Here is a 22399-nt window from a genome sequence, read left to right on the forward strand (position 1 = left end):
GGGAGCCCACGCCAATTTTTTCTGCGATTTAACCCTTTAATTTAATAGAGCGCCCAAATTTTGCACATACACACTACTAACATTAGTAGTGTGGAATATGCAAAAAAAGGGATATGAGATGGTTTACTGTATGTAAACCATGTCTCATATCATGTCGGGCTTGAGAAGGAGACCGGAAAAGCCGGCAATTGAATTACCGGCTTTTAAGCTATCTGGCGCTGTATGATTATTTGTGTGTGTGTATATACAGTTAGGTCCATATATATATGGACACAGACAACATTTTTCTAATTTTGGTTATAGACATTACCACAATGAATTTTAAACAAAACAATTCAGATGCAGTTGAAGTTCAGACTTTCAGCTTTCATTTGAGGGTATCCACATTAAAATTGGATGAAGAGTTTAGGAGTTTCATCTCCTTAACATGTGCCACCCTGTTGTATAAAGGGACCAAAAGTAATTGGACAATTGACTCCAAGGCTATTTCATGGACAGTTGTGGGCAATCCCTTCGTTATGTCATTCTCAATTAAGCAGATAAAAGGCTTGGAGTTGATTTGAGGTGTTGTGCTTGCATTTGGAAGGTTTTGCTGTGAAGTAAACATGCGGTCAGAGGAGCTCTCCATGCAGGTGAAACAAGCCATCCTTAAGCTGCGAAAACAGAAAAAACCCATCCGAGAAATTGCTACAATATGCATGGCTGCCAGTGGGACTGGGTCACTAGTGTTTATTGATGATGTGACACAGGACAGAAGCAGCCGAATGAATTCTGAGGTATTGAGAGACATACTGTGTGCTCAGATCCAGCCAAATGCAGCAAAACCGATTGGTCGTCATTTCATACTACAGATGGACAATGACCCAAAACATAAAGCCAAAGCAACCCAGGAGTTTATTAAAGCAAAGAAGTGGAATATTCTTGAATGGCCAAATCAGTCACCTGATCTCAACCCAATTGAGCATGCATTTCACTTGTTAAAGACAAATTTTCAGACAGAAAGGCCCACAAACAAACAGCAACTGACAAACCACCGCAGTGAAGGCCTGGCAGAGCATTAAAAAGGAGGAAACACAGTGTCTGGTGATGTCCATGAGTTCAAGACTTCAGGCAGTCATTGCCAACAAAGGATTTTCAACCAAGTACTAAAAATGAACATTTTATTTAAAATTATTAAATCTGTCCAATTACTTTTGGTCCCTTTATAAAACAGGGGGGCACATATTAAGGAGCTGAAACTCCTAAACCCTTCATCCAATTTTAATGTGGGTACCCTCAAATGAAAGCTGAAAGTCTGAACTTCAACTGCATCTGAATTGTTTTAATTAAAATTCATTGTGGTAATGTCTATAACCAAAATTAGAAAAATGTTGTCTCTGTCCAAATATATATGGACCTAACTGTATATATGTATATATATATATATATATATATATATATATATATATATATATATATATATATATATATATATATATATATATATATATATATATATATAATATATATGTGTGTGTGTTTTTTGGAGCACATGGATCCATTGTATGTCCGTATGTCGGTTTTGCAAGCCTGCGAGCAAATCTCGCAGTACGGATGCCATACGGATTACATACAGAGGATGCCATGCGCAAAATACGCTGACACAACATGTCTACGGAGTACTTACGGATCACCATTTTTTTAATTTTGTGGCGTATTACGGCCATAAAATGCTGACCGTATTTTTATACGCTGAGTGTGAGACCGGCCTTAGGCATGTGTTGTGGCACAAATGTAGCAAGGAAAGGAAAATCCAGCTTTGAGAAAGAACAAGCTATTTTTCGAAACGCGTTATCTGTTACTCATTATCCTGTGAATTCATCCGACAGGACTCTGTTTTATTCACAATAAATTTGGAATTTTTTGGTAGCTGGATTTTCCTTTCCTTGCTACTTTTCTTCTGATGACTCTTCCATGAAGGCCATATTTGTGCAGGTGTCTCAAAACAGTAGAACAATGTACCAAAACTCCAGAGTTTGCTAAATCTTTCTAAAGGTTTTGCGTGGTCAAGCGGGAGTACTGATTTGCCTCTCTAGCAATCCTACAACCAGCTCTGACTGAAATTTTGCTTGGTCTTCCAGACTTTATCTTGACCTCTACTGATCTTGTTAACCATTTCTTATTTACATTTTGAACGTCACTGCTCTGCTTTCCGGCTGGCCGGCGCTGACACAGGATGCAGGAGGAGTGCAGAGAAGCACAGCGCCGGGGACAGACAGCTGAAGGTAAGTATGTAGTGTTTGTTTTTTTTTACGTTTACGCTGGTAACCAGGGTAAACATCGGGTTACTAAGCGTGGCCCTGCGCTTAGTAACTCGATGTTTACCCTGGTTACCAGTGAAGACATCGCTGAATCGGCGTCACACACGCCGATTCAGCGATGTCAGCGGGAGATCCAGCGACGAAATAAAGTTTCAGACGATCTGCTACGACGTACGATTCTCAGCGGGGTCCCTGATCGGCGTAGCGTGTCAGACACAGCGAGATCGTAATGATATCGCTGGAACGTCACAGATCGTGCCGTCCTAGCGATCAAAGTGCCACTGTGACGGTACCCTTAGGGAAGGGCAACGTTAAAAAGCTTTGCTATCTTCTTATAGCCGTCTCCTACTTTGTGGGACTCCACCATTTTCATTTTCAGAGTGCTAGGCAGCTGCCTGGAAGAACCCATGGCTGCAGTTTTTTGACACAAGATTAGAGGAGGCTGGGTTTTCATGAAACTGGGAAATTTGCATGACCTGGCCTTTCCTAATGATGATAGTGAATGAGCCATAACCCTAACAAGCTAATTAAGGTCTGAAACGCTAGTCAAAGTTATCTGACCACACAAATCTCTGAGGGTGCCTTTTAACTTTAGGCCTTTAGAGATCATTTCACCTTCAACTTGCTTAACTGTTCACAATAACTGTAATTTTTACATGAGCTCAAACTTTTACATGTCACTGTGTGTGTGTATATGTGTGTGTGTGTGTGTGTGTGTGTGTGTGTGTGTGTGTGTATGTATATATATATATATATATATATATATATATATATATATATATATATATATGTATATATATATATATATATATGTATATATATATATATATATATATATATATATATATACTGTATGTGTATATGCATATACACGTGTATGTATGTATATATATCTTTTTTTTTTTTTTTTTATTACAGGTAATGGGTACTACAATTCTGGAGATGGGAGGTTGATCAGCGATTTTAGTCTGATGTGTTTTTAATGGGATGTGTTCATCTTTCATAAAATATTCCTGTATGAATGACCATAATGGATTATTGTTAGTATTTTAGAGGTTTTTAACTCATGACTCTCTTTGGCAGAAACACTTCATGCTGTGCACAATATTAGAGGCTGGCGGCTGTACATCCAAAGCAATTGGAAATCCTGGGCCTGACTACATATATGTAGATCAGCTGAAGGCATGTCTTCTACAATTGGAAATGCTGGACACAAGTATAGAAGAAAGGCTGAATGCGTCCCCAAACCCTTGCTTATCATGTGCCGACTGGTTCCTTCCTTCTGCACGGGACAAGTTCCACAGTGTTGTCAATTCTGTTATAATGAATAAACTTCAAACTCCCAAGAAAACCAATCAGACATTGAGTAAGAAGAGTCTAATTCCAGATTCCCAGACTTCTCTGAAAACCCGTAGACCAAGTCCTACTCGGAGTAGTGGCGGATCTGATAATGGAAGTGAAGGTTTAGGCGAAACTGCTAGTGTTGGATTCCATTCCACTCCAGACTTGACCCGAAAAGTTGGAAGACGAGAATCTGAAGGCTCAGGAGGCTCAGAAGGAAGTGGTGGAAGTGTTCTTAAGGTATTTTTTCATGGTCCCAGAGTGAGAAGTTCACCTTATCACCATGTTAATTTAAGAGGGTTGTCTCAGGTTCTTAAATGGGTAAAAACAAGCAATATTGCAATTAACTTATTAAAAATCCTGTCCATACTTAAGAATGGAGGGATTGTTAATTTTATAGTGTACACCTTGTTGCCAAGATTACCGACCACTTTGCAGTCTCATAGTATCCGGTTACGTAAGCAAGGGGAAACCCTGCTTGCATGCTCTATGCTATCGTGGCTTTACTCCCATGTTGTAGAGGCAATGCTGTCTCCGATAATAGCATGAGAGAGTGCTTAGTTCGGATGAGCGGTATGAACATGCTGCTGGTCCGAACTGTCAATCTTCAGGAGCGCACCACCTTGAGCAACCAGAAAGCAAGGATCCAAATGTACACTTCTGAAGAAACATTTAAAACCCTTTTAATGGATAGCCATAATCTGTATATGCATGTAAGGCCACGTTCACATGTTCAGTATTTTTCCTCAGTATTTGTAAGCCAAAACCAGGAGTGGGTGATAAATGCAGAAGTGGTGCATATGTTTCTATTATACTTTTCCTCTGATTGTTCCTCTCCTGGTTTTGGCTTGCAAATACTGATGTAAAATACTGACCAAATACTGATAGGGTATGCGCGCACGTTGGGTATTTGTTTGCATACATTTCTGCAAGGTTTCTACATTTCTTGCTAGCAAAAACGCTGCTGCAAAAATGCTCGTTTTGCCGTGTTTCTTGGTGCCTTTTTGCCTCGGTGTTGGATGCATTTTTTGCATGCGTTTTTGAACAGCAAATAGTCTCTTCAAAGAGGAAGAGGACTAGAACTCTAGTGCCACCTTTAGGAAGTAGCAATTCTAGAAGTCAATGTTGACCCTTTATTGAGCCTTGTTACATGACTTAGAATAAAAACCTAAAGTAAAAACTCAATTTGCAGACACTGTGTTTCGGGGTGCTGCCCCTCATCAGTTTGTATACCAATCAAGGCTTTTTTGAGCTAAATAAAGATATTAAAAAAAAATGTTTTGTGATGAAATTTCTTTGTTCAATACCTTCTTTTTCATTCTGATGCAGTAGCATCAGGGTAATGGGATTAGGGCTTGGTGTCAGCAGTTGTCATTGACTCCAAGCCCTAGGTTTGGTAATGAAGAGGTGTCAGCCAGACACCTATATTACTAAACCAGTAAGTAAAGAGTTAGGCTACTTTCGCACATCCGTCTTTCGCCGTCAGGCTCAATCCGGCAAATTTGGAAAAAAACTGGATCCGGCGAAAGATGCCGCTAGTTTTTTCCCATAGACTTGTATTAGCGCCAGATTGCGCTGGATGACCTTACGTTTTTTCCTGTTTTCACCAGATTGGGCAAAAAAAGTCGTTTCTGGAGTCTGGAAAAAACGTACACAGTAATGTTTTTTGTCTCCGGCTTCTTGCTAGAAAAGAAGCCTATGAGAGCCAGAAGGTGCCAGATCCGGAAAATTACGGATTCCGTTTTTCCGTTTTTTTAAACTTGGCATGCTCCAATTTTATTTTATTCCAATTATCTGGATATGCTAGTCGGATAGATTGAAAAAACGGATCCGTCGCATCAGTTTTTCATTCTGCGACGTATCCGTTTTTTACAACATTCGACGGATTGTGCCTGACGGCAAAAACCTTATGTGTGAAAGTAGCCTTAAATAAACACATGCACACACACACACACACACATTGTCACCAGCCCATGTAGAAGTGTTAACAGAATGAACATACATAGGCTGTAATCAAACCACAACTACTGGGTTTTTTTTTGTTTTTGTTTTTTTTTTTTACAAAAAATGAAGTAAAAAAAATTGCGTGGGCTCCCATGTGATTTTCATAACCAGAAGAGGGATAGCCGATAGCTCAGGGCTGATATTAATATACTGGGATGGAGCCAATGACAATAAAGGTTCCCAGGCTATTAATATCAGCTCACAGCTGTTTGCTTAGCCTTTATCGACTAGTTTACAGGGGAACCCCAGAAAAAAATTGACGTCAGCTTCATCTATAAAATCTAACCATCAAAGGCTAAGCGGACAGCTGCGAGCTGATATTAATAGCCTAGGAAGGGACCATGGATATTGGCCCCCTCCCATACTAACATCATCAGATCTCAGCCACCCCAGAAATGGCGCCTCCATAAGATGATCCAATTCTGGCACTTAACCTCTCACTTCCCACTTGCCCTAGTGCGGTGGTAAGTGGGGTGATAGTTGGGGGGGGGGGTGTTGATGTCACCTTTGTTTTTTGTCAGGTGACATCAAGCCCAGAGGTTAGTTATGATGAGGCGTCTATAAGATGCCCCCATTACTAACCCCATAGTGATTGTATAAAAACACACACCCAGAATAAAGTCCTTTATTTGAAATAATGACAGGCTCCTTTATTGAACCTAAATTATACCGTACTCATGTCATTGCCCAACCCACTGAAGCCAATGTCTCCTGTAAATGAATTAACCTAATAAACAACAATATTCCTCACCTGTCTGCCGAGAAGAAGATAATCCATAATATCACAAGAATCCTCTTTATCGGTAGCACATCGTCCTGCGTAAACCGTAGATGGGCTGCTTGACAACATGATATTCCTTGAGCGCAAAATGATCGTATCAACAAATCATAACGTGTGCATAGAATTCAGGTCGTCCTGTCTATGTAGGTTATTAAGTGACCACCTTCTGATCAGCGGTTGTTTAATGGCCGCCGTCGACAGGTGTAAATGTACAGTTAGTGTAAATGAATGAAGATGTTTGACTAAATACATTTAATAATATGACTCTCCTATTGTGTTTTATCTTCAGATCAGCAAGAAAAAATACTCTCTTCCAAATCCTTTTAATTTGGGAAGCTTGAGAAGGAACCTTTCAGAGCGAGAGGCGGAAGATCTGTATAACACTGTGAAGTAAGTGACAAGTGCCTTTAATGGGGTACTCCAGCCTAAACAATTTATCTCCTATCTTCTGGATAGGATCTATATATATATAAAGCTGAGTGTGTATGTATGTATCAAGCCACGCCCACTCCGCATAGCAACACTCCACACGCAAAGCCCCGTCCACACGTCCCACGTTGTTAGCGCACATGGGCGGAGACACATTTACCTCTAAAGCCACCCTACAAAACTCACCGTCTGTGACATCCCAGCCGCTGCGCGCTACAATCGGCCTCCGCCTTCAGAGTATCAGTGTGCGGTAGTCACAAGCCACATCTGGCTCCATCATGTCTAGAATGGAGTTGCTCCTGTGAGGCATGACGTTAAGGGAGGAGCCTCATGGATTACACCGCTGTGCTCATAACTTGAAGTTGGTGTGCACGTGAGGTGGAAAATGATGGGAGTGAGGTGGAAAATGAGGGGAGTGAGGTGGAAAATGAGGGGAGTGAGGTGGAAAATGAGGGGAGTGAGGTGGAAAATGAGGGGAGTGAGGTGGAAAATGGAATGGCGTGAGGGGGGGGAGGTGGAAAATGGAATGGCGTGAGGGGGGGAAAACCACAAGTGGGAGAAAAATACAGAAGTGATGACGTGTTTCTAATATACTTTTCCTCTGCTCGTTTTACTCCAAGTTTAAGCTTACAAATACTGAGGTAAAAATACTGACCAAATAACGTGTGAACGAGGTATAAAGTAGAAAAGTGTGGTGCTGCAGAAGAAGTAGGTTGTGTATACAATACGCTTTATTGCAATTAGTGCAATTTCTCTCGGGATCAAGTGTTTCCAATTGTATATGGAAGAGGAGTGCGAGGTGCTGTGGGAGGAGGTGACCATAAGGCTGTGTGCACACGTTGCGTTTTTTTCGCGGTTTTTCCCGATAAAAATGCTATAAAACCGCAAAAAAAACGCATACAATAAGCATCCCATCATTTAGAATGAATTCCGCATGTTTTGTGCACATGATGCGTTTTTTTCCGCAAAAAAAACGCATTGCGGTAAAAACCGCAGCATGTTCATTAATTTTGCGGGTTTTTTGCGGATTTCCCACTACAAAATGCATTGGGAAGTGTCCGGACAAAACTGCGGCAAAACCGCGTCAAAACTGCGGCAAAATCACTGCAAAAACGCATGCGGTTCTTTTTTTTTTGCGGATTTCTTGCAGAAAATGTCCTGTTTTTATCAGGAATTTTCTCTGAGAAATCCTGAACGTGTGCACATAGCCTAAAGGAGAAAAGCTGTGCTGCAGAAAAATGCTGTGTATAAAGGAGGAGCGTGAGGTGCAGGAGGAATAAAACCCCTTAACTGCTGCTGTAAAGTCATATCGGCAGTCGTTAAGGGGTTAATATTGTGTTAAAAAAAACTTTTGCTTCAACAAAATGGCGCTAGCTGTGTTCCGTGTACCAATGCAGGAGCGTTGCTATGTTCAACAGCGACAATTTCTTTTTGCTCTATTGAATATATGATGTGAAATGTTTTTACTTGCAATATAATCGTTATAATTTGTTATAACTAACCACAGTTAGTCACTATGTCTGGGCAACGCCGGGCTCTTCAGCTAGTTTACTATAAAACCAAAAAATCGAATTTTACCTAGCCCCAGACCCTCATGCAAAGCCCATTCCTCACTATTAAAAAAAAAAAAAAAAAAAAAAAAGTATACCTCCCTGTGAACAACAAAGCCTGACAAATCATTATTGTTCATCCATTTTTTTCAGAATATTGAATCTTGTGAAAATTACCCTTTTATTTTTGCTTCTTCTTGGCCTGTCCACATTTTTGGGGGGTTTGCCAAAGGAAAGCGTTGGTATAAAAATTGTCATCTGTTCTCCTGTGATTTTCTTTCAGCTCTTTTATGTGTAGACCAAAATACACAAGTGATATGATGACAGGATGTGCCCTAAGAGGAAGGGGAAATGCGGGAGTGCCATCTAAGCGTAGTATTAAAAGACAAATATGAGAGTGTGTTGAAAGACATGAAGCTCACCTTGCAGAGTTGGGAAAGCAGGCACAACTCTGGAAGAAGCAACGGTTCCAACGTGCAGAGGAGAAGATGTGCCAAGCCAACGTACGAGACATCATCAAGTGGAAGCGCCCTTGGCTAGGTACATCTTCTCCGAAAAAAACCAAACAAACTGAATAATTTGGAACCCTAGAGCAATAGAAAACCAAAACAGAAAAAACAAGGATCCCTAAAAAATAACTTTTAATCACAATAGTTAAAATAGAGGACTTTATACAACACATATGATAAAAAAGTACAGAATGTACCTACAGAACCCTGTAATGGACTACAATGAATTCTGCCTGTCAGTGGAGGTTGGCACCCTAATTTTCCGCGGTTACAGGAGCTCCTGTATCTTCTGTGTAGCTGCCTAACCCCTGATGAACCCCTGTTATCCCCAATGGGGGGGAAACGCGTCGGGCATTACCTGGGGATTTACTGACAGACTATGGTCAGGATGACATCTATTCCTCCACATGGATTTCTGGGTCAACTTGGAAATACCACAATACACCTCAACAAATAGATAAGTACAGCAGTGACACATTTTTAAGCGTACTGTCTATGTGGTCAGAACGATTGTGTTCAAGTACCTTGAGGATTACAAAAGAGGTGTATTCATGTTTTAAATTATTGGTCTATCTTGGATATCCATTTATTCACCTGGTGGATCCATGTCTTTAGAAGTATATGTCCTATTATGATGAGAAATATGCTGCCTTTTCACTGGTATATATATGTTGCACATTGATGTGGATCCAGTGTGTTCTGTAAGGCTATCCTGTTGCTATTGAGCACTTGTCTCTCATTGAACATTGTAATAAGACGGTTATTGTGTGATTAATACACATTTGTCATCAGACATATTCTGGTCAGGATAATTTGATTTGGACATAATATATCTTGACACTCCGTTATACCCATTTATCTGTAGAGGTATCTCTGGGGTGGCATATATTACTATGCTATACCCACCATATACTGCTATATATTAGCTGTGATAGCAATCGATTTTCTTTTTTTCTTGTTCATTTTTTTGTTTTTCATTTTTCCATTTTTTTTGTGTTTTTCACGGGTATCGGAGGTGTGTGTGGGACATCATCTTTTGTCTATCCCTATTACAGGGACTATTAGGGACCCTAGGGTCAGCCGCCGAGGAGTGGAGGCGCCTACCGCAGAAATTTAGGGTGCCAACCTCCACTGTTAGGTAGTCATCAGTATAGGATTGGAATTTAGGGCTCACCAGGTTTCCTGTATCACAGGCTTCTTTTAGGGATTTAAAAGGGTGAGCCGTCGAGGAGTGGGGGCGCCAACCGCGGAAAATTAGGGTGCCAACCTCCACTGACAGGCAGGATTCATTGTAGTCCATTACAGGGTTCTGTAGGTACATTCTGTACTTTTTTATCATATGTGTTGTATAAAGTCCTCTATTTTAACTATTGTGATTAAAAGTTATTTTTTAGGGATCCTTGTTTTTTCTGTTTTGGTTTTCTAGGTACATCTTCTCCTCTGCTCTACATAACTGAAATGAAGATTTATACTTGGGTAAAAGCAAAAAACCCTTTGTTTTCTCTATCAAAAGAATATAAATTGTTGTTATAGAAAAATAAGATAATCCCTTGGTGGTAGCTGAACATCTTGTATATAAAATTCCTTAGAGAAAGCAAAGCCATACTCCAATAAAAATGAAGTCTTGGGTATAAATAGCTGTCTAATGTTAAATAAAATGAGATTACAGGTAGTAAGGTGGCGGCAGGAGGATTGTTTGGGGTACCAGCGCTGTGACTCCACCAATCCCCATGAGTGACCTGTGAGCTCCACTCCAGAAAGTAAATGAGAGATTGGCCTGATAGTCCTATAAAAAGCAAGAGTGGCTCACACTCCTCTGATCCTCTCGCTTTATTCATGGGGGAAAATATGGTGTCAAGCTCTCATTAAAATGTTAATATTCTGCTATAATTCGGCTTTTAGCCAATTCTAGCAATGTTATGCATTGATATCGTGTGATTGTATTATTTTTTTTTCTTATTTTTAAAATCCAGATTAACATCCGGGTCGGAGAATACACTTTTTCATTACATATTCCTGGAAACTCTGCAAGGAGTGTTCATCTCTCCAACACACCGAGAGGTAGAGGACCTCAGCGGCACCATTCACCCACTGCTGATCAAGAGCTTCCACCGCTGCTGTCTGTCTATACGCTCCGTGTTTCAGCAAACTCTCATGGAAGAGGTATGGTGCCATTTACATACGACGAAGTTACATGTGCCCCAGCTATTTATCACTTCTGACTAAAGATTTAGTGATACCAATGCTCCTTGGTTAATCCAAAATAGTGTTTATTGTCATTTTAGTTTTGTCAATGTTTGTTTTTTTTTTCTGTTTTAAAGGGAGGGTTTAATTGTGGGGACACTGTATGAATTGCCTCTAATTGGTTTACACACTTGCAAAAAAATCACTATTAAAGGGGTTTTCTCACTTGTCATGTAGTCGGGTCACTGAATATGCCGATGTATTGCTGATACTTTCTACACTTCTTTTCTCGTATGTATTGTGTATGAACTTTGTAACAATCGCTGCTCTATACAATGTACACTTTGTTATATACTGTGCAAGTTTGAATAAACCTTTTTTTTTTTTCCGCTCCCTGCCTGCTTACAAAGTGGCGGTCTGCTTCTGGTTGATATTTCAGACCAGTGCATACTTTCATCACTAGATCCAACCAGCAGCGCTTGTCAACTCTATGGCAAAAAGCTAGTAAGCGCTGCTCTCCGTACCTAGTCATTGCGGAGACTGTAGAGGTGGCTGGTAACATAGGCAACATGCAATAAACAAAATAATAAAATCCCACATTCTTGAGAATACACTATTTTTAAAGGGAATCGGTCAGCAGACTTTTGCCATAAGATAGAGGCTGAGACACTGATTTTGGTGATGTCACTTATTAGGCTGTGTCGTTTGTGTCGTCATGTCATCAGAGCTGTTTATGAAACAGGCTGGCTACTCATTTGATTAGCTAAGCCAGACATTTTCTCTGTGGCGGGGGATTTCTAGACAGAGGGACACTGGTTTAGTTATTAATATAAGCCAATCGGCCAGCCCCCTTTACACGCAGCCCTGATGATATTCTGCATTGAGCGCAAGTCTGGAAACAGAGCTGCCAATCATGGAATAGAAAGCGTTAACTGGGGCACCTTTTAAAAATAAAAGTACATTGGTCTGTTCATATTAATCTTATATGGGAACACAATCCTTATCCCCTGAACAACCATGTCACCTCCACTGAAATGTAGTTTTTCCTTTGCAAAAAGCTTAACACTTTTTTGCTTTTACTAAAACCTTCAGGGAAAAAGCGGCTCCAAGGCCGACGTGTGCAGGGAGTTCTCGGGGCTCGGGCTTGTCAAAGAACATGCTGTTTTATTTGAATGTTCTCCTGAGAACTGGACCGACCAGAAGAAATCGCCTCCCAAAATGTCTTACTGGGTAATTGGGTAAGAATCATTCTCGTTTATTTTTTGGCCACTGATGTAAAAATTCTTTAATAATTGGAAATTTTCTTCAAATTTTTATGTTGAGCGATAAATCATACACATGTGTTGGGTTGGGGATGAGGTGTCGCAGGTTAGCGACATGATGTTCCCATCACTAAAAAGCAGCCGGTTGCTATGTAAGCCGGGAAGAGGGGAAAGTATGTATTTGTGATAAAGTGCTGCGTTAACAGAACAATGAGCCCGCAGACATGGCAAATCATGCCGGTTATTGAATCCTCCACACTGACCGCTCCTTCCTTCTTCCAGGAGACTCTTTCTGCTGCCTCAGCCTCAGGAGTTCTACGTCTGCTTTCATAACTCGGTGACGGAGGTTGCTGTGGAGCTGGCCTTCAAGCTGTCCTTTGGGATGCCACTTTAGTGCCGGACGCAAGCAAGATCTCCGTTCATCGCGAGCACTTAATATTTTCCATGCAGTAGCCTTACACTTGCACTTGTGACAGATTTGTACGGGTTTTTTCAGCGGTTTTACATTTTTATAGGTGACCTGTATGCCGACATTTTACTTGTTTTAAAGAAAATATTTAAAAGGAAATATTTTTAGTAATGATGGTTTTTTTATGTTTAATATTGAAAATCTGTTTCTGACTAAACGTACCGACTATTACTGCTTATTTTCTACTTGAAATTTACATTGTCAAATAATAAAAATGTTTGCACTTATTAATTTTATACCTAGGCAATATTATTTGCTGATTTACTGTAACCCAGGGGAAAACAAACGTGATTTTTATCACTATTAAAGCTTTTTATTGTTTCCACATTAAAGAAGCACTCCTCCTCCCATCAAAATGTGTGGCCCTTTTTAATATATTGCAGTCATCATATTACAGTGGCATGTAAAAATTTGGGGTCCCCTGATCAAGATTACTGTTATTTGTGAACAGTTATGCAAGTTGATGAAATGATCTCTAAAAGGCCTAAAGTTAAAGATTCAGTTATAAAAAGAAAAATGGGCCATTGTAAAGTTTGGGCACCCTTGGAGATTTGTGTGCTCAAATAACTTTGACCATGGTTTCAGACATTAATTAGCCTGTTAGGGTTATGGCTTGTTCACTATCCTCTTTAGGCCAAGTGACACAAATTTCTCAGCTTTATAAAACCCAGCCTCCTCTAACCTTGTGCCAAAAAAACAACAGCCATGGGTTCTTCTAAGCAACTGGCTAGCAGCTGAAAATGGTGGAGGTCCACAAGGGCTATATGAAGATAGCAAAGCATTTTCTAGTTTTCCTTTCCCCCATTCAAAATGTAATTAACAAATGGCAGTTACGAGGAACAGCGGAGGTCAAGATAAGGTCTAGAAGACCAAGTAAAATTTCAGTGAGAGCTGCTTGTAGGATTGCTAGTGGGGCAAACCCCCGCTTGACTACAAAAGGCCTTCAGAAAGATTTAGCAGAATCTGGAGTTGTAGTACATTGTTCTACTGTCCAGCGACATCTGCACAAATATGGCCTTCATGCAAGAGTTATCAGAAGAAAACCTCTCCTGCGTCCTCACCATAAAATGCAGCATCAGAAGTATGCAAAAGAACATCTAAACAAGCCTGATGCATTTTGGAGACAAGTCTTGTGGACAAATGAGATTAAAATAGAACTCTTTTGCCACAATGATCAAAGGTACCATATTTTCTGGTGTATAAGACAACTGGGCGTATAAGACGACCCCCAACTTTTCCATATAAAATATGGAATTTGGGATATACCCGCCGTATAAGACGGGGGTCATCTTATACGCCCAGTCATCTTATACGGCGTGTCGTTCCCAGGGTCTGGAGGAGAGGAGACTCTCCTTCAGGCCCTGGGATCCATATTCATGTAAAAAATAAAGAATAAAAATTAAAAATATGGATATACTCACCCCTCCGAAGGACCCTGGCTCTCAGCGCTGCAAGCGTCTGCCTCCGTTCCTAAGAATGCAGTGAGTGAAGGACCTTCGATGACGTCACACTTCGCTTGGATCCGGGGGCTCCGGAAGGTGAGTATATAACTATTTTTTATTTTAATTCTTTTTTTTTTTTTAACAGGGATATGATGCCCACATTGCTATATGCTATGTGGGCTGGGCAATATACTACATGGGCTGTGCTATATACTACGTTGGCTGTGCAATATACTACGTGACTGGGCAATATACTACGTGGCTGGGCAATATACTATGTGGCTGGGCAATATACTATGTGGCTGGGCAATATACTATGTGGCTGGGCAATATACTATGTGGCTGGGCAATATACTATGTGGCTGGGCAATATACTATGTGGCTGCGCAATATACTATGTGGCTGGGCAATATACTATGTGGCTGGGCAATATACTATGTGGCTGGGCAATATACTATGTGGCTGGGCAATATACTATGTGGCTGGGCAATATACTATGTGGCTGGGCAATATACTATGTGGCTGGGCAATATACTATGTGGCTGGGCAATATACTATGTGGCTGGGCAATATACTATGTGGCTGGGCAATATACTATGTGGCTGGGCAATATACTATGTGGCTGGGCAATATACTACGTGGCGGGGCAATATACTACGTGGCGGGGCAATATACTACGTGGCGGGGCAATATACAACGTGGCTGGGCAATATACAACGTGGCTGGGCAATATACAACGTGGCTGGGCAATATACTACGTGGCTGGGCAATATACTACGTGGCTGGGCAATATACTACATACTACGTGACTGGGCAATATACTACGTGGCTGGGCAATATACTACGTACTACGTGACTGGGCAATATACTACGTGGGCTGTGCAATATACTACGTAACTGGGCAATATACTATGTGACTGGGCAATATACTACGTGGCTGTGCTATATACTACGTGGCTGTGCTATATACTACGTGGACATGCATATTCTAGAATACCCGATGCGTTCGAATCGGGCCACCATCTAGTGTGTATATATATATATATATATATATATATATATATATATATATATATAGATACACTTTATTGATCCCGTGGGAAATTGTGTGTATATATACACACACATATATATATATATATATATATATATATATATATATATATATATATATATATATATATATATATATATATATATATATATTTATGTTCATACAGAGCTAGATAGCAGAATAGCCGATAATTCAGTTGTCGGGTTCTGTAAAATCATTGCAGAACCCGACAGGATATAACACATGGTTTACATACAGTATACCATTGCATGTCCGTTAGATTTTTATATGTCCCTCACTTATAATGTTAGTAGTGTGTGTGTAAAATTTGGGAGCTCTAGGTGTTAAATTAAAGGATTAATTCACAGAAAAAACTGGCGTATGCTCTCAATGCGTTCCGCAGGGAGCACCTAAATGAGCATTGCTGGAGGAAGCGGATGGGTACAATAATTACAGTTTGTAATTGATTGGCCCAACAGATTTGCACTTGCGTGAGGCACAGGCGTAATGCATAACCAGGGCAGGATGGTGAGCACCATCTATGACTTCAGACATGATGGGAGACAGAAGGCAGGGTGATAAAGTCAAAAGAAATACCCAGTGCCATGAATGAGAGAGATCTGCTGTTGCGCCACTACTAGTGTCGGTCCCTTGGCAGACAAACATCCTACCTGGTCCTGTAGCGCGACTCTGCTCAGCTGAAGGCAGCCAATGGTGGGCCAGTGTCCTGCAATGAGGCCCCGAGGTGAGGTGAGGGCAGACTGTGGCATGGTGAGGTTGAACCTTAGAATGAGGCCAGGCATTACAGACATGCAGACTGATTTCCCTAAGCACTACTCATTGAGAAAACTTGTGCAGTTCAAAGATGCTAGTGCCCAGAAAATGGAAAGGGTCAGAGCCTACTCAGAGGTCAGCAGAAAGCCATCTTATTTATGCTGAGCACTGTATGTGCTGTCTTTTTTTGTTTCATAGAAAGCTGACTAATCTCTACCAGTTTTTTTGCATAGGAAAAAACTGAACAAACACTGATGAGTTTTTGTGTGAGAAAAATCACTGATGTACGAATGAGCCTTATAACTTTTTATGCCAGAAAAAAAAGGCGCAAAGACAACGATTAATCAGGACCTAAATTTTCAGCTGATGCAGGAGTCAGAAATAAGTATTAAACACATCACCAATTTTCTATGCAAATATATTTTAAAAGGTGCTATTGACATGAAGTTCTCAAAAGATGTTGGTAACAACCCATCCAATCCATACAGGCAAAGAAATCAAACCATAGATAACCATCAATTGTGTGTAATAATGAGAAATGACGCGATGAAAAAGTATTGATCGCATAAGACTGAAAGGTGCAAAAAGCCATGGAAAGTCATGACACCAGCTGAAATCTGTCCGTAATTAGAAAGCAATCCTGCCACTTAGTGAAAAATAACATCAACTTGTTCAACTGATGCCCTATAAAAAGGTGTCTCATAACCGAGTTGCCACACAAGAAACATCTCATGTTTGGTAAAACAAATGAGCTGCCACAAGACCTTCACAACCTCATTGTTGCAAAACATACTGATGGCATTTTATTACAGCATAATTTCTAAACTACTGAAGGCTCCAGTGAGCTCTGTTGGCTTAATACGGAAGGGGAAAGAACAACTCTGGATTCCAAAATACACACCATGTTTGGAGGCCAAAAGGCACTGCACATCACTCCAAAAACACCATGCAAACAGTGAAACTTGAAGGTGGGAACATCATGGTGTGGGGCTGTTTTTTAGCATATGGCACTGGCAAACTTCATCTCATTGAGGGAATGATGAAATGAGGGTGGACATTTCAGCAAGACAATGATCCCAAGCACACAGCGAAGGAAACTCTCATTTGGTTTCAGATAAAGAAAATAAAGCTGCTAGAATGGCCTAGCCAATCACCTGTCTAAAATACAATAGAACATTTATGGAAGGAACTAAAGTTCAGAGTTCATAGAATCAGCCCTAGGAACCTTCAGGATCTGAAAAGTGTTTGTGTGGAAGAATGGGCGAAAATCCCACCTGAACAATGCATGTGACTAGTTTTTTCCATACAGGAAGGCGTCTTGAAGCTGTCATCACAAAAAAGGCTATTGTACGAAGTATTAAATACATTTCAGTAAGCGTGTTCATTACTTTTTTCCTATGTAAGTTCTCATTATTACACATTATTTATGGACATCTATGGTTTGATTTCTTTGTGTGGATTGGATGAATTGTTACCTACATCTGGTCAGAATTTAATGTCAATAGCACCTTTAGGAATATATTTACTTAGAAAATTGGGGATGTGTTCAATACTTATTTCACCAGCTGTATATATTAATATATCTTAGTGTGTTCTCATAATTTGTGGGATTAAAAATAAGTGGTTGTACCAGATGTCAAGCACAAAAAAGGGTCTGGAACATGGAGATTGCTACATATAACTACTGTAACTTAAATAATGTGCTTCTGCCAGGAAGCAATCTGTTAAAGCAACAAAAAAAAAAACTGCAAAATTCCTAAAAAAAAAAAAAAATATTAAAGATTTGTTCTCAAGATCAATTTTGAGCACTACAACTATTGAAAAACATGTGTTGAAGTCTCCTTGTATAAATTTTCTTACCTTAGTAGAGCTGATTACGCTAGGGCTGATTCAGTCGGCACTCTGACCATTGTCCAGGTTGAGTGAGAACATCTAGCAGAGACCACGTTGTAGGTCATTTTGCACACTAGGACTAGATGATACTCCAGCCTCTTCCTAGGTAAGTCAGACCAGCTAACTGAGATCCCTCAGTAGGGCGTATTTCACAGGTGAATCAGGCAGGTATCTAACCACTTGTTTGAGTGAGTCAGACCTACCAACAGAGACCTCTCTGTTCAGTGAAGTTGTAAGAATTCTGAAGTGCTTCTCTAATTTCCAGCCAGAAACTTTTCCTTTGTAAGAGACCTTTCAGCTTATCTCTAATGCAATTCAGGTAGCCTTGCTGTAGTTTTTCATACTGGAGGGTAGCTCCGGAATTATCACTCCCAGAAGCCATAGGATTTTGTCAACCTGTATCCTGTTGACCATCTGACCTTCTAGCTAGTGGGCTTAATTTTTCAGGTTTTCAGATTCTCTGCTGTCTTGGATGCATTGTCCCTGGGTAGAGGATACTCAATGTATGCCTGATGAAGCCTCAGTTCTTTGGCTCAGCCTTCAAGCAATCTTGGTCTCCAAGGCAGTCTCCGCCTTACCCCAATATTTTCTTTTTCTAGAGTCCTGAAAGGCTGGGTTATAGAACACTACCCGTGTTTCCATTTTCTCACATCCTATGGGGATTGCCAACCAGGTCCATTTCATTTGAGGATTAAAGCAGTTCATCCAGACTATCGACTTTTGATGTGTTGGCTGGACATATATATTGTTTGGAGATTTTATGTCCCTGACGGTCTCCCAGGAAGCATACCTCCTCCACTAGAGTTTCCCTTGGCAGCATAAGGTCAAGACCCTTCTACATTCAAAGGGAATCTTGGATTTTCTTGCCATGGCAAGGTTTCAGACTTTTTCAGGTTGCATGCAGAAGTTTTGTTCTTCGTTTCAGATGCCCTGTTACTACACACAGCACCCAGATACACCTTACGCAGACTCTTCACTTTCACCCGAATTCTCAGTCACTTAATATACCGCTATGACTCTTCAGGTCACAGTTCTGAAGGCTTCAGGCCTTACTGATTAAGTTGGATTGGACTAAGGTGAAGGCTTTTACGTCATGTTTCAAACATTGCATTCTAAGAGCCTCTTTTCTATAAGCGATCATGAATTCCAAGCCTCCAGTCAGGACTTTATGCCAGGTCAAGGCAAAGTCGAGGTCACCATATTGCCCCCTTCTTGGATCCATATGACCTTAGTCTGGTCCTGGGCGCCCATTAATCACCATCTATCAAGATGACCACAAACATATTTCTGCATCAGCTTTCTGGCATGGTCTTTTTTACCTCTTCACAACGTCTTCCATCAAGAGAGGTTCCAAGAGAGAGTGGTCTTATGTCTGGCACCCTCCTTTCTCCTTAATGTGTTCTATACCTTGCACTTGAAAGAGAAATTGTTCTCTTTCCTTCAGGTGCTTTCACATTGTGCTTTTCTCTATGTTCGTGAGTCCCTTAGGGGCTTGCGTCCATTTTACCCCACAAAACAGAATTCGGACATATGTGCTGACAGGGCCATCTACTATATAATTGTCTAAGGGTCACTTCCGTCTTTCTGTCTGTCCTTCTGTCTGTCTTTCTGTCACGGATATTCATTGGTCGCGGCCTCTGTCTGTCATGGAAATCCAAGTCGCTGATTGGTCGCTGCAAAACAGCCACGACCAATCAGCGACGGGCACAGTCCGGAAGAAAATGGCCGCTCCTTACTCCCCGCAGTCAGTGCCCGGCGCCCGCATACTCCAGTCACCGCTCACACAGGGTTAATGCCGGCGGTAACAGACCGCGTTATGCCGAGGGTAACTCACTCCGTAACCGCTGCTTCAACCCTGTGTGTCCCCAACTTTTTACTATTGATGCTGCCTATGCGGCATTAATAGTAAAAAAATGTAATGTTAAAAATAATAAAAAAACAAAAAACCTGCTATTCTCACCCTCCGTAGTCCGCCGAGCCGCACGCGCCTGCCGCCATCTTCCGTTCCCGGCGATGCATGGCGAAATTACCCAGAAGACTTAGCAGTCTCGCGAGACCGCTAAGTCATCTGGGTAATTTCGTAATGCATCCTGGGAACGGAAGATGGCGGCAGCCGCGCGCGTATCGTCGGAGCTTCGGTGGATCCCAGAGGTGAGTATATAACTTTTTTATTTTCATTTTTTTTTAACAGGAATATGGTGCACACACTGCTGTATGCTACGTGGGCTGTTTTAGATACCTGGCTGCTATATACTACATAGGCAGTGTTATATACTATGTGGGCTGTGTGATATACTCCATGGGCTGTGCTATATACTGCGTGGGCTGTGCTATATATTACGTGGCCACTGTTATATACTGCATGGGCAGTGTTATATACTACGTGGCTGCTATATACTGCGTGGGCAGTGTTATATACTTCGTGGCTGCTATATACTGCATGGGCTGTGCTATAACGTGGCCAGTGTTATTTACTGTGCGGCCTGTGTTATATACTACGTTGCCTGTGTTATATACTGCGTGGGCTGTGTTATATAGTACGTGGCTGTGTTATATACTGCGTGGCCACTGTTATATATTGCGTGGCCTGTATTAACGCATCAGGTATTCTACAATATGTATGTATATAGCAGCCACATAGTATATAGCACAGGCAGCGTAGTATTTGTCTGCTATATACTACATGGCTCCTATATACTATGTGGCCTGTGCTATATACTATGTGGCCGCTATATACATACATACATACATAAATACATATTCTAGAATACCCGATATGTTAGAATTGGGCCACCATCTAGTAGACTATAATGGTGCTGGCAGAGAAAATTATGCACTCTGTCGGCGCATACGTTCGAATCCTGTTTTGCTGCCGGGTTCAGACGCAAGCCCCAACGGAACCCAAAAACGTAGAAAAAAGCATAATATGAAATCAGCCTAATTCGCTCTGTCTTTCATTTTCCTGATAGGTTCTCATAGCTAAGCAGCTCCCACAGTTCTGATGAAAATTGGATTTCTTTTGCTCACTTAATTTAGACCTTTTTTTAAGCGACTTATTTACTTAACTGAGCTCTGTCAGGTTCTCTTCTTTTTTTTATTTTTGTACACATTATGGACTTAATTTTCCTTATCCAAATGTTTTAGCCTAATTCATCACTAGAGTGGATACGGAAAGTATTCATACCCTTTTAAATTTTTCACTCTGTTTCATTGCAGCCATTTAGTAAATGAAAAAAAACTTCATTTTTTGTCTCATTAATGTACACTCTGCACCCCATCTTGATGCAAAAAACAAATGTAGAAATTTTTTGAAAATTTATTAAAAACAAAACAAATATCACATGGTCATACGTATTCAAACCCTTTGCTCAGTATTGAGTAGAAGCACCCATGTGAGCTAGAACCGCCATGAGTCTTCTTGGGAATGATGCAACAAGTGTTTCACACCTGAATTTGGGGATCCTCTGCCATTCTTCCTTGCAGATCCTCTCCAGTTCCATAAGGTTGGATGGTGAACCTTGGTGGACGGCCATTTTCAGTTCTCTCCAGAGATGCTCAGTTGGGTTTAGGTCAGGGCTCTGGCTGGGCCAGTCAAGAATGGTCACAGAGTTGTTCTGAAGCCACTCCTTTATTATTTTAGCTGTGTGCTTAGGGTCATTTTCATGTTGGAAGGTGAAACTTTGGCCAAGTCTGTGGTCCAGAGGACTCTGGAAGAGGTTTTCATCCAGGATATCTCTGTACTTGGCCGCATTCATGTTTCCTTCAATGACAACCAGTCGCCCTGCTCCTGCAGCTGAAAAACACCCCCATAACATGCATCCAAGCAGAAAAAAATAGAAGTGCACTCACCAGTCCTTATGAATTACGAGCCTTTATTGAAAATACATGCAGGTAATTTTAAGGGAGAACGTGGAAGGAACGGACGACGGCCGTTTCGTGCTGCTGCACTTCTACGGGTCCGAATAGGTGTTAGTTGACTTTGTGGAACTTTCTCCCATCTCGCTACTGTATCGCTGAAGCTTAGCCACAGTGATCTTGGGGTTCTTCGTTACCTCTCTCACCAAGGCTCTTCTCCCACAATTGCTCAGTTTGGCTAGATCGTCTGGTGGTCCCAAACTTCTTCCATTTAGGATTATGGAGGGCACTGTGCTCTTAAGGAACATTGAGTACTGCAGAAATTCTGTTGTAACCTTGGCCAGATCTGTGCCATGCCGCAATTCTAACTTGAAAAACCAAGCACGGTCACAGGAGCGCTGAAATGAAGCCAGGACAAAAATATTGGTGTAAACCACAACGCGTTTCAACGGTACCCTGTCTTCATCAGGTGGAAGTTGCCACAATTATGTCTCTGAGCTCCTTGGCCAGTTCCTTTGACCTCATGATTTTCATTTGGTCTGACATGCACTG

The 22399-nt window shown here is 41.1% G+C and overlaps 2 protein-coding genes across 4 annotated transcripts in view; one reads left to right on the plus strand and one right to left on the minus strand.

Moving 5' to 3' along the window:
- Positions 1 to 13060, plus strand: part of INTU (inturned planar cell polarity protein) — a 148816-nt gene extending 135756 nt beyond the window's left edge. For all 3 annotated transcript variants that reach the window (XM_069743932.1, XM_069743930.1, XM_069743931.1), the window contains exons 12-16: positions 3384 to 3881; positions 6716 to 6816; positions 10888 to 11077; positions 12191 to 12336; positions 12643 to 13060. In XM_069743932.1, the coding sequence (XP_069600033.1) occupies positions 3384 to 3881; positions 6716 to 6816; positions 10888 to 11077; positions 12191 to 12336; positions 12643 to 12754 (1047 nt within the window). In that variant the 3' untranslated portion in view covers positions 12755 to 13060. The remainder of the gene's footprint in view (positions 1 to 3383; positions 3882 to 6715; positions 6817 to 10887; positions 11078 to 12190; positions 12337 to 12642) is intronic.
- Positions 13061 to 21845: 8785 nt separating this feature from the next.
- LOC138656731 (cilia- and flagella-associated protein 337-like) overlaps positions 21846 to 22399 on the minus strand; it is a 150685-nt gene continuing 150131 nt past the window's right edge. Inside the window, exon 26 of the mRNA XM_069743933.1 lies at positions 21846 to 22245. Coding sequence (XP_069600034.1) covers positions 21943 to 22245 — 303 coding nt within the window. The 3' untranslated portion in view covers positions 21846 to 21942. The remainder of the gene's footprint in view (positions 22246 to 22399) is intronic.

This window comes from Ranitomeya imitator, chromosome 1, assembly GCF_032444005.1.
Source record: "Ranitomeya imitator isolate aRanImi1 chromosome 1, aRanImi1.pri, whole genome shotgun sequence".
In the NCBI taxonomy this organism is placed as follows: domain Eukaryota; kingdom Metazoa; phylum Chordata; class Amphibia; order Anura; family Dendrobatidae; genus Ranitomeya; species Ranitomeya imitator.